Consider the following 13082-nt stretch of genomic DNA (forward strand, 5'->3'; position numbering starts at 1 on the left):
TGATGTCCTTGAAATATATATATATTTTTTTTTTGTCCCATTTTCCAGTAAAAATATGTGATTTACTTGAGAAGCAACACAATTAAGGATATTAGGTAAATATAAAATAATATCTTGGTATTAGGGAATATATCTTGAAATGAGTTTATTTTTTTACAGACCATTGGGAATTTTTATTATTATTTTGTATTATTCATATAATTCTGGATATAACCTCTGAAGTCAAGTACTAATATCATATTCAATTTTACATCTAAAGTAAATGTATAACTTATAGTAGGATATTTTTAAATGGAAAACAGACAAACATTGTATTTCTTAAATGAAAATGATCTGCTTCACCTGTTAAAATCATAGTAGTGTTGTGCACTAGAAAGTCCTCTGATGACTTCTGCTTAACATCCAACATTCATTCAGGCTAGAAGTTAGGCTGAGGTCATAGTTTACGACCAGCTGATGATGGGTTAACACACACCCGACACATTTTTCTCTGGTGGTGACGTGTTTCTAGCGTTGATTCAGGGTAATTTGGTCATAAATCAGGGAAAGAATGGGAAACTTAATGTGGACATTGACTTATGAATGTATATAGCTTAATGTCCTCAAATACCTCATTTGATGAGTGTTTTATTATGTCTCGAGTCCTCTATTGGCAGGCTATGCTTACGTACACTTGCTCACAGACAGTCGCCAGAAACAATACACTCCAAACAGCTGAGTGGGTGATCCTGCTGAAAAGTTGAGCGTAATTAATGTTGAGTGTTTAATCCCTGACACCCTGCCCTATGACTGCAACACAAACACACACACACACACACACACGACTGAGAAGAGGTGTGTGTATGTGTGTGTTTAAACCTGTCTGTCAGCACTTTCAGTTCCGCTGGAACTCCGTTAAACAGGGTTTTCCACCTTTACAGCAATGTTTGAATCCAGGACTAAAAAATAAACAGAACTGCAGGGAATATGAATGAATGTACTTTTATCAAGCAGGGTACGATTTTAATATTTAATATTTTTACACTCAACATGCTAATGTACTAAATAGACATCTTGAATTACTGTGGTGCATATCATGGATGAAATTTTATTTCAGCTTTATTTCATAAAATAGCAGCTTTAGTTAACCACAACAATGCTTCGAATCAGCTAATTTTACATTGCTGGAGTGGTATGCCATAGTGGTAAATATCTGAACTGGTGACTGAAAGGTTGCAGGTTCAAAACTGATACATTAGCTTTCACCATTGTGCCCTCGAGCAAGTCATCCAAACCCAGGCTGATCCAGGGGGATTGTCCTTAAGTCTATGTTAAATCACTTAGGGTCGTGTCTGCTAACCGACTGCTTACTTATAAGGAGTCCAAGCACCAAAGGTATTTGCACTGACATTCTTATTATTTAGTCAATTTAGTTAAAAGTAGTCAAATTCTACCAACAGGGGCACCATAAACGAAAGGTACTCACGACTCTGCGACTGTTTGATCGAGGAAATTAAAATTTAGTTTCTTTGCTACAAATTCTGTCAACATTTTCTGGATAAATCAGTAAAAAAAATATTCAAAGTCAATTATTTTAAATGCAAATGGTTGATCATTATGAAATTTGGTATGTATATGCAGATTGTTATAACCAGTCTGTGTAACAAATTTTATGACAATTGGCCACACGTAGTGCTATAAAGAGTACGTTTACACATTAATTATAATGATGTCCCTGTTTAGACCTTCTAAAATGTTCCTGTCCGGTGTCCACCATTTTGAAATTTTGAATTTCCTTTTCTTTTTTTTGTCTTAGGTCATTGGTGTGATTCACACAAAATGTGGTGTGTATCATCTAGAGTCCATCCTGACCAAACGTTCAGTAACTCTACAATGCACCTCCAGAGCTTGTGTATTTTAACACAGCCTTGCTAAAGTACACCACCTGGCAACCTTCTGTTTCAGCCTAATAACCCAAAAGAAACGCACAGATGAACGACACTGAACAAGGAAACTGGAGCATTAAGTCCTACAGTAAATCTGAATGAAACCCAGCAGCTTCATTTAAATACAGGCGGGTCTAATTGAAACAACATGGCTCCTCGCCTAAGCCTTCATTAACAGATCAGGTTGTTCTAGAGACATTTTCCTTTTTTTCAATGGGAATGAATGGAAGGCTTCACCTCTGAATGGATTATGATGGTTATTCAAACATGGTGATACAGTTTGCTTTTTTAGGAGGATTTGGAGTAGTTAATCCAACTGAAAGCGCAGCACAACCACACATATTTCAAAGCGGTTGAGTTTGGTTTGGGTTACTGTCTCATATGAGAGTGTGTCTGGCCGACAGCTGTCTGTATGTATATTTCTGAAGAATATCCCAACCCATTCCACACTATTCCATCCTAGCATTCCAGAGAATATGTCTTACAAACATCTTAAAGTGTGCGATCACATATACACAACAGACCTAGACATTCCCTAACTATATCCTATAATCTAGTGCTTGAAGCAAAGCCACTCAGTTTAACACACATGCAAACAACACAGTCATCCAAAGGGTCTTTATAACCCCTTATCTGGTGCCTTTACTTTCTAATTAGAGTATTTGACCTCCCACTACACTATATCTGTGGTTAAAAGTCTCAGATATAAATGCAAGTAAGAAACAGTGTCAGAAATAACAACTTTAAGTGGCAATCAAAATTTTGTTCCCTGAAATGTACCTTTTTTTTACCTTCATGAGGGCATTTTTTTCCAAACCTTATTAAAAAAAAAACCCACACACACAGCACAAATATTTAAAGAACAAAACTCATGGCATTTTTGTCCCCATTTTAAATATTTTTGTTGAACATTTTCAGTTGCATTTTTGCTCAAAACCCTGGTCAATTTCTGACCCTGCTGAGAAATAAAGGTAAAAGTTTTTCACAAGCCTTTTAATAACTACATCAGGCTATTTTTCTCTCTCTACACACACACACGTGCACACAAACATACACATATATAAAAACAGCTTACCCTGCAGGTCTGTGAGCGTCTCAGCAATGCTCTTCTGGCACTGACGCCATTTGTACTTTCAGAAGTGTCATTTTTCGAAACATTAATTTGTGGTGTATCCCTGTGTAAAACCGCCACCCAGATACAGCGAGGTTCTGGAGAGCTGCAGTCCACCCCCACTGCATCCCGAAAACACCACTCCATACCCTCTACACGCGGGCACACAGCGGGCATCACCAACGGCACCTGACCCGCTGACCACATAACACATAAACACGCACGGGAGTGTGCAAGGGCTCACAAGAGGACAAGTCGCATTCACAAAAGAACCATGAAGACCTTTTGATGTAAAAAAAAAATGAAAGAAAAAAAACTGAAGAATTGGCCGACCGGAGATAGGGAAATGTTAAAAACTACAAGTCAAGTTAAAGATGTGTCCATCCTCTCCCAAAAGAGAGGATAAATTCCAGATGTGGCTTCTGTTGAACATGCCCAAATCTCCTCATATTTCGTTAATCCATGCTGGTGAATTTTCTTAAAGGATTCTGGAGTTAAACTAATAGTTCCATATCACATCGATGAGCTCCGCACCTCCCATGCTCACGCACGCAGACGAGTGTTACAACCACAGAGGCATATCCAGAGATGAGAGCGAACCAGGATGCAGCCGCATACCTCTGTCTGGCAGTCCCTGAAATATGTGTGTGTGTGTGTGTGTGGCGAGCACGTGGCAGTGCTGGCAAGACGTAGATCCAGGGAAGCCGGCTCCTGGATGGAAAAATGAATTAAATCCAAGTTTTTTTACGCATCAGTTTTCCCCCTCTTACTCTGCTTCAGTCTTTTTTCTTCTATTCCTTCACTTTCTGAACCATTCAGCTCTCTCTCTCTCTCTCTCTCTCTCTCTACTCTGTCATCTCCTGACAAGCTCTAAACTCCGGCTCTCTGTCACTATGAGTGGGCCGGCCCTCCTGCTTTTCTTTTGCTTGCCGTCTCTTTCTCTCTCTCTCTTTCTCTCCGATTCATCCAGTTATCCTTCTCTTTATCACTCCTTCCTGTCTGTATCTGTTTGCTGCTCACAAGTTATTCTTTATCTCACTCGCTCACTCTTATGCTTATTTCTACTCTTTTTAAATGCCCTATAAAATCAAAATGAGAGTTTTGTGGCTTTTAGTCCATGACTGTTAACGATGAGGCCATATGCAAGATACTTTAACCCTAAAATCCAAAAATAAAAATAAATAAGTATAAATCTGGATGACTCATCCTGCACTGCACAGAGTTCTGTCCAATCAGATGCTCTCTAGAATGAGAATGTCCCACCCCTCTAATACAAACAGCTACTCATTTTCATAATATCCTTTTCCTGGCTGTAATGTAACTAAAGCCTATTGGCTATTTAACCTTCCTAAGCTTTTCCAAAAAAAAAAAAAAAAAAAAAAAAAAAATTCAGAGTTGTAATTTTTAAAGCCCACAATAAAGTTCTCAAAAAAAGTCACTAAGTTTTCAATCACTCAGATTGAGGAGGGGGAAGAAAATCAGTCGAAAATGACCAAAAATCTTATAAAGGTTAAACAAAACCCTTTCAATGTGTAATTAAACATAAATCCTAAACTGCAGTGTGATTTAATAAGGCTTGTTTTTCTTCTTGCCATCCATATTCCTCTGGCTCCCTTCTCTTTCTTTATCACTGTCCTTTCTGCCAGTCTCTCCCATCAGCCCTCATTCCCATCTGGCACACAAAACTTTTGCCTTTTTCCCCATCAGAGCTCTCAGATTTCTGTCTTATCTTTCAATTCATTTTCATCTTTTTTCATTCAGTCCTTTGTTCCATCAAACAAAAGACATGAACAAAAAAACAAATTCTAAGGCCTCTGACAGTTCTAGAAAAAAAGTCCATGTAGTCCAACAACATGTTGTAGCTCTGCTGAAACCCGCCAGAGCCCCCAGCAGCTCTGAAAGACCATTCGACGGTGTGTGTGTGTGTGTGTGTGTGTGTGTGTGTGTGTCTGCGAAACAGAGCACTGCAAAACCCCCACTCTCTAAAAGTCCCCCCAGAGAAAGAGCAAAATAATAGCTCCGCTGGCAAACACAATGAGCCTAAAAAAGTCTAAAAAGGACACACACAAAAAAAAACGAGTACATATTCCTTCTAACTAAAAAAAACACATATGGAGGACCACTATGAGAAAGAAAAACCAAAAGACTGAGAGAAAACCCAGAATGGCAGACAAAAACACAGGGTGCCAGACACCTCACTGCAGCTGCTCTCTGAACCAGACTAAAACAGCTGCTATAAAACAACACACACCAACACAACACAAGACATGCACAGTAACATATCATCTATCAGGTCACATATTGACACTAACACACACACACATCCGTGGAAAATCTCACCCAACAGGCAGGCCTCCAGTGTGTGTGCGAGAGAGGCAGGCAGCTGGCCATCGGTGAGACATTTCCCTCTCATTCAACTCCACTAAACACACACACACACACACCTGAGATCCGTTACAAATGAGGACGGACTGGTTTCACCTGCCGCACTGTTAAACGTGTTCCGGCACGGCAACATACAGCCAAAACATGTACACAATACAGTAAACACAACACACACAGTTTATCACGTCAGGTCAAGGTGTCATGAATAGGCTGAAGATTAAGTCAAGTCACGGTGAATCACATATATGCCACATAGTTTATATTTAAATGCACAGAAGACATGTATGATGTTGAATATCCTTTTGTGTTATTATAAAAGAAAGTTTTCATTCTCCATTCATTGAAAACTTTAATGGAGCAAACACACACACACACACACACACACACACACACACACACACACACATGCCTGAGGTGTGTTGAGGATTGAAGATACATAAGCTCTAGTAATTAAATATGAATCTCAAGACTTCCTGCAGTCTAACCTGAAGCTCATCCTCCTTTTCCTCACGGCTGTATGAATTACTAAACAATAACCACAAATTCTCAAAGCAAATGAGATCTCACTCTGTAGACAGATTTGCCAAGACACAAAAGTCTGCGATTTAAAGTCAATATGAACTCCTTTCCCATCAAAATTTTTCCCTATATGAAATTATCTGAACTATGCAATCCACATTCATTTGTATGTCAACAATTCCAGATGAAAATGTCTCAGATATTGTTCTTTTAAAGGGATAGTTCACCCAAAAATGAAAATGATGTAATCATTTACTCACCCTCAAGTTGTTCCAAACCTGTCTGAGTTTCTTTCTTCTGCTGATCACAAAAGAAGATATTTTGAAGAATGTTGGTAACTAGACAGTTGATGGGACCCATTGACTTCCATAAAAAAGTTGTTTGCTACGGTCAAGTGATTTATTAACAACATTCTTTAAAACATCTTCTTTTGTGTTCAGCAGAAGAAAGAAACTCAGACAGGTTTGGAACAACTTGAGGGTGAGTAAATTACAGCATTTTTATTTTTGGGTGAACAATCCCTTTAAAGCCAAGAAGGCAAAAGGAAGTAATAACAAAAAACGTATATTATATCAACTTAAAACCTCTAGCGGTCTTCAGTTATTTTAGATGTTACATTTTGAATATTAAAAAAATACTTAATTGGAATGGAACAGCACTACAGTAGGTGACTTTTGTGGCACTTACTACTGTATATGAACACACACACACACACACACACACACACACACACACACACACACACATTAAAAATTAAGAAGGATGAAGTAAAATGTCTAATGCAAAACCTAATTATATCTGAAAAATATAATATTATATAAAAAATATAATATATTAATATAATATAATGTAATTACTGAAAAGTATTTATGCCTGAAAATACTCTTATAAGCAGCAAGGGAATACACAGTCCTACATCAATATTTATATATAGGGCTTTAAAGACATCTAGTGGTTACACCACAGTATTACATATGATTTTCTTTATTTCTCCCACCAGATGCCACTAATCTGCCTTTCATGCATTGGATTTTAAATCCCTTTAAATATATAACTTAAACAGTGTATCAATTGAAAATAATATGGAATATTGTCTAGTACCATGAAATCCCCTAAAAATACTAAATATTAAAGAATAAATATTACTGAAACAAAATACAAAGTACATTCACTTCATTAAAATATATGTTTATTGTCTTCGGTCCAAAGTGAGGAATACTAGAGGGTTAACATTCCTATGGAGATATAAAAATAGAAACAAATAAGAGTTGTTGACAATAAAAGTAGGAGTCTCCATTTACTCTCTCCTAATGGCACCAATAATTATTTTAATGTTACAACCAATAACCAATAATTTATTTTATATATATATATATTTTTTATTTATTTATTTATTTTTATTTTTTATCTATACCAATTTGTATAAAACAGAATTATTACATTATTACATGCACACCAACTCACTCCAATTTGAATTAGTGTTATACGATTATCTATATCCTAAAACAAGTGGAAATAAGCATCCAATTTCGGCAGATAAATATTCAATAATGCCCAATAGCAATAAAATATATATATATATATTAAAACACAGATATGCTGATGTATTGTGCATCCGTTACTTTATCCAAAAGAAACACAAACAGCACTAAAGAGCCCTGTGTTTAAATCGACTGGAGCTGTGAAAGCTACATGAGCAGCAGATGTTTGATCTGCACATGCTCTGATATAAATCTCCCTTATCCTCACACACAAACACGGCTGATTCATCTATCAACACATGCTGATGGAACAAATACTAAACTCATGGGTCACACATCTGTTCTGACAAAAATAATGCTTAATGCAAAAAATTAAATGCAACCAACCATATAATCTTAAAAACATCATATATGCCAGTATCTTAGTAAGAGCACACATGCACATTTATTCATGCACATATAAAAAAACGATGTAGTCTGTCCCCTGCTGGTCACTTAAGAAACAGCCCACATACACACAACTCCTCCAAAGTATGAATGAATGTGAGCTAGTGTGCTGATACTGAGTATCAGCTGAGACCTCAGTGAGGGAAGGGCGACACAGAGACAGGAGATAATAGGAGACCTGACAACACCATTTGGTCCCAAGAGCATTAGATAGCAGAACACAGTCTAGACCGACTTTAATCTGCCTCTCCTGAGTGTGTGTGTGTGTGTGTGTGTGTGTGTGTGTGTGTGTGTGTGTGTGTGTGTGTGTGTGTGTGTGTGTGTGTGTGTGTGTGTGTGTGTGTGTGAAAAAAACTACTCTTCTTTAAGCTGGTTAATTTTAGCTGTAATCCTCAGCAAAGCCGTTGACCAATAGGCTGCAGACCTGAAGCAAAACCAATGAGTTGTAGTGACATGAAACCACCAACAGATGGAAGCACTACAGCACAACCAGTGAGTGTTTCAGAAATTCAAGTGTTTACATGTAGGTAGGCTGTGCCTGAAACCTGCAGCAAGAAAAAAGCTTGAATATTATATATACATACACACACACACATATATATATATATATATATATATAATACCCAAAAATGTATATTCTGTCATCATTCACTAACTCTTATGTCAATCCAAACCTGTATGACTTTCTTTCTTCATAAAAGAATGTAAGAAAGGACAAAAAAGAAGATATTTGACGAATTTTGGTAACCAAATAGCTTTGGTGACCATTGACAGCCATTGTATGGACAAAGAACACTGAGACATTTATCATAATATCTTCTTTTATGTTCCACAGAAGAAAGTAAGTCAAACAATGACAGAATTTAAATGTTTAGGTGAACTATTACTTTATATATTACCAAATTTTACATAGTTAAATAATGTGTAAAACATGTTATATGTTTATTTAAAGGTACACTATTGCTGAACTCGGAACCGGATACTAACATACTACTCTATTTTTGCCATAGAAAGATTTGTTCAGAATTCGTTTAGCCCTCTAGCAGTTAAAAAACAAAACTGCATTTTGCAGAAGATCATTGTTTTGGTTGTGCTTCAGCTCTGCGTGACTGTGTGGATGAATATGACCCTTTACAATAGATAATGCTTTACAATGAACTTTCTCTGTTTTACAAAAGGCTTTCTCAACAAGGCTTTCTTTTTTCTTAACAAGTGATTCTCCGGAAGTTCAAGGTTTAGCTGCTCCATGTCAACTTATCTTATCAACTTGTCCATGTGACAACTAACCCATGCCTCGCGCACACCATAATTCGTTACTTTTATATAGCGCTTTTCTAGGTACTTAAAGCACTTTACACTTTACACTTTACATTTTCTAGGTACTTCAACCACCACCAATGTGCAGCATCCACCTGGATGATGCAACGGCAGCCATATTGCGCCAGAGCGCCCACCACACACCAGCTTACTGGTGGAGAGGAGACAGTGATGAAGCCAATCAGTATATGGGGATGATTAGGAGGCCATGATGGACAGAGGCCAAGGGGCAAATTTGGCCAGGATGCCGGGGTTACACCCCTACTCTTTTTCGAAGGACATCCTGGGATTTTTAATGACCACAGAGAGTCAAGACCTCGGTTTAACTTCTCATCCGAAGGACGGTGCTCTTTGACAGTATAGGCCACGTCCACACTAATACGTTTTCGTTTGAAAACGTATATTTTTCTCTCCGTTTTGGCCTTCCGTCCACACTGAGACGGCGTTTTTATTGATGAAAACGAAGCTTTTTTGAAAACACACTCCAAAGCGGATACATTTGAAAACACCGTTTTCGCGTTGTAGTGTGGACTGTGAAACCGGTGGTATTTAAAAACGATGACGTAAATTTAGTCATGTGACGCATATTGTAGCAATAGATATTCATGTTTATACCAGTATTATGCCTGTTATGTGCTGTTCACTTTCACACTGCTGCTAAAAATATTCTACATTGCACACTCTTCATATCACAGTCATGCAAAGATGACAGAATTTACTCACATTTGCTGTCCTGCGGCAATACATGAGCAGTTGCGTTTTAGACCAAACATATGGTGACTGCGTGCGACCTGGACCGCATCAGTGAATAGTGAGATATTTCACTAAATAAAATAATCCTGTCAGAAGAATTGCGCGATAACTTCATTATTTATTTTTCCCTCTGAATCATATCAGTGAGCTTTTGTGGGGTTTTACACATGCGCAGTAAAGGTGAATTAAGCGTTTTCAGGCGTTTTTCAAAAGTTTCTCATCCACACTGAAACGTCCGAAAACGCCTGAAAACGCTAGTGTGGACGGAGAGTGTTAATAAACGAAAACGCCGTTTTCAAATGTATCCGGATTAATGTAGACGTAGCCATAGTGTCCCCATCACTACACTGGGGCGTTAGGACCCACACAGACCACAGGGTGAGCGCCCTCTGCTGGGCTCACTAACACCTCTTCCAGCAACAACCTAGTTTTCCCAGGAGGTCTCCCATCCAGTACTGACCAGGCTCAACCCTGCTTAGCTTCAGTGAGCAACCAGTCTTGGGTTACAGGGTGATATGGCTGCTTACAACGGAGCAACTTTTCTCTATTTACAGATATGACGAGACACGCACGGACGAGTGACGTATGTGTGCAATTTTTCTGTGAAAACCATCATGCTCTAAAATATAAATAAACACTTATAATAGGCTCATAGTGAATCAGAGTAAGACAAAAACACACTTTGGAAGAAGGATAGATGATGTATTGACTTGTTATTTAAACATTGTTAACTTTGTTTGAACAAAAAAAAGTTACATAGTGTACCTTTAATAAATTATGAATATATTTAATCTGTTAAATGTAAACAGATGTATCGTTTGCTGTTTGTGATATCACACAATCCTATGTGTGTGGGGTTAGGTGAAAAATATAAAACTAATAACTCGAAATGTGAAATGTGTAAGAGGACATGAAATGTCCTCTTAATTGATGCTCATAGCAAACACTCATGATTCAATGTCTAGCAACAAATCAGCATTGAAATCATGAAATATTCACTAGGTCATGTCTTTCTATTAGGCAGAAAGGCTGCTGCTTTAAATTTATGAAACAGCCAGGCAGAAACAAAAACTCGCATTTACAGTACATTAATCTATTTTCAAGGATAACAATGTCAAATCATTACACAACTGGTATGCATGTGTATAATGGGATCCGAGTTACGTGCATGAGAGGAAGTCTAAGGGGCATCACACCTGTTCTACATGAAGACCAGAGAGATTAGAGCAGAAACTCAACACAGAGCAGATGTGCCGACATGACATGAACACATGTACATAGACACACACACAAATGTATTTATTCAGCAGGCACGCATTAAAATGATAAAAAATGACAGTAAAGACTTATAATGTTACAAAAGATTTCTATTTCAAATAATAGCTATTCTTTTGAACTCTCTTTTCATCAAAGAGTTCTGAAAAAAATGTATTACGGTTTCCAAAAAAAGATTAAGCAGCACAACCTTTTTCAACATTGATAATCCTTAAAAAAAATAAATTCTTGAGCCGCAAATCAGCATATTAGAATGAAAACTTGTAAATGTAACAGTCACACAAGCGAATGCAACACAAGCACTCTTTACGCAACAATCAATCACACAACGTGTTTTTAGGAGCTTTAGAGGGGCTGAAGGGATCGAGATGGGTTGCGCATGTGTCGGATACCTTAAGATATTCTCCTCACCAGCGTTCATCTCAACACTGACCCCTTTTAAGTCAGCTGTGAAATTGTTCTGCTCTAAAAATACATCCTCCTTGGCTCTGAACGCTAATGCCTGTGTGAATGGTGTGTTTCAGTGTGTGTGGTTTCCCTTCTGCATTGCCGAATTCCACATCAGTACAGCTGCTTTAACAACCACACCCCATCGCCATGCCTCCTGGCAACCATCAGTGTTTCCACAATCCATAGGACGCTAAGCAACAACTCACCAAATTAAATGTTCCTGATGTTCCTATAACCATAAGCCAAATAATGTATCAATAGGACAGAGGTGCTGTTTTATTATAATAATAACTTGATGCAGTTATGTTGGAGTGTTACTGTTTAAAAGTAAGGATACGCAATATTGGTACCACATGGGTTATCAGCCGATATTAGATACATTGTAATACAGTATCAGTAGATATTGTATATTTAGGCCTAATTGTTCATACCCCTATTTTTACTTTTACATTACCTTCAGCGAAAACTCACCTACAGTTAATCTATAAAAACACAAATAATTTAATAGTATCAGTAGATCCATATTTTAAAGACAACTGGCATTCAAGTAGAGATGTGTGCTACGACTCAATTTTAAATAGAAATTTTTTAACCGACTAGTCAATTTCACTAACAAACGCCCAGAAGCGGAAAAAAACAAACAGCTTGTATACGGTCTAATTAAAATGGCCTATTTAAATCTATGACTCAAACAGTCAAATCCCATACTGAACAATGCTGAAAAATAGGTCATATACATCAGTGACAAACAACCTTAAAATAAACTGAAACAACAGGAAGCACAGCAAACTCAATAGCCGATTATAAACAGAATTCCTCAAATAAAAGTTAGCCAACATTAGTCAGCAGCAGCACACATCAAGGTATTGCTGTTCGTTATCACAGCAAACACTCGCACATCTGGGTTTGAACATGCTTCTTGTGTATGAATAGTAAAGCTTGACGTGTGTACCATCAACTATACATTATTATTATTCCTTAGGATGTCAATATAGGATCTGTTGATGTCAAGTAAGTTTGTTACTTGTTATATGCCAGTTTGGCATGAATCAAACTAAATGAATGTGAAAAACTATCCAATGTAATGTGCAGCAGTATCGTTTAGTCGACTGGTTTTACACAACCCTACATTCAAACTTTGGGAGTTTCTATTTAGAGATCTGTGTCCTCCAGTCATGGAGGTTGTCATATTTAAAACCTATTCATGTGAAAAATACACTTACAAATGAACTTATGTAAGATCTGTTCATATGAAAGGTAAAATAAAGAATTAAAAGCTAATAATAAAAGCTTTGGGAAAACCTGGGTATTCATGGGTTAACCAATTTTTTAAAAAGTCACATCTGGCGATATTAAGTCCACCTTCTTTTCAATTCACTTTACAACAATTTTCCAGTTCTCTTTCGCCATCCCCTGCTC

The 13082-nt window shown here is 37.4% G+C and overlaps 1 protein-coding gene across 3 annotated transcripts in view; it reads right to left on the bottom strand.

Moving 5' to 3' along the window:
• Positions 1-13082, bottom strand: part of arhgap23a (Rho GTPase activating protein 23a) — a 61517-nt gene that overhangs the window by 32098 nt on the left and 16337 nt on the right. For 2 of the 3 annotated variants that reach the window (XM_084086337.1, XM_084086340.1), the window contains exon 1: positions 3001-4363. The exons of the other annotated variant lie outside the window; for it this stretch is intronic. In XM_084086337.1, coding sequence (XP_083942463.1) covers positions 3001-3243 — 243 coding nt within the window. In that variant the 5' untranslated portion in view covers positions 3244-4363. Of the gene's footprint in view, positions 1-3000; positions 4364-13082 lie in introns of those variants that run through there. 3 annotated transcript variants of the gene reach the window in all.

This window comes from Abramis brama (genome assembly GCF_963993115.1).
Source record: "Abramis brama genome assembly, chromosome: 1".
NCBI lineage: Eukaryota > Metazoa > Chordata > Actinopteri > Cypriniformes > Leuciscidae > Abramis > Abramis brama.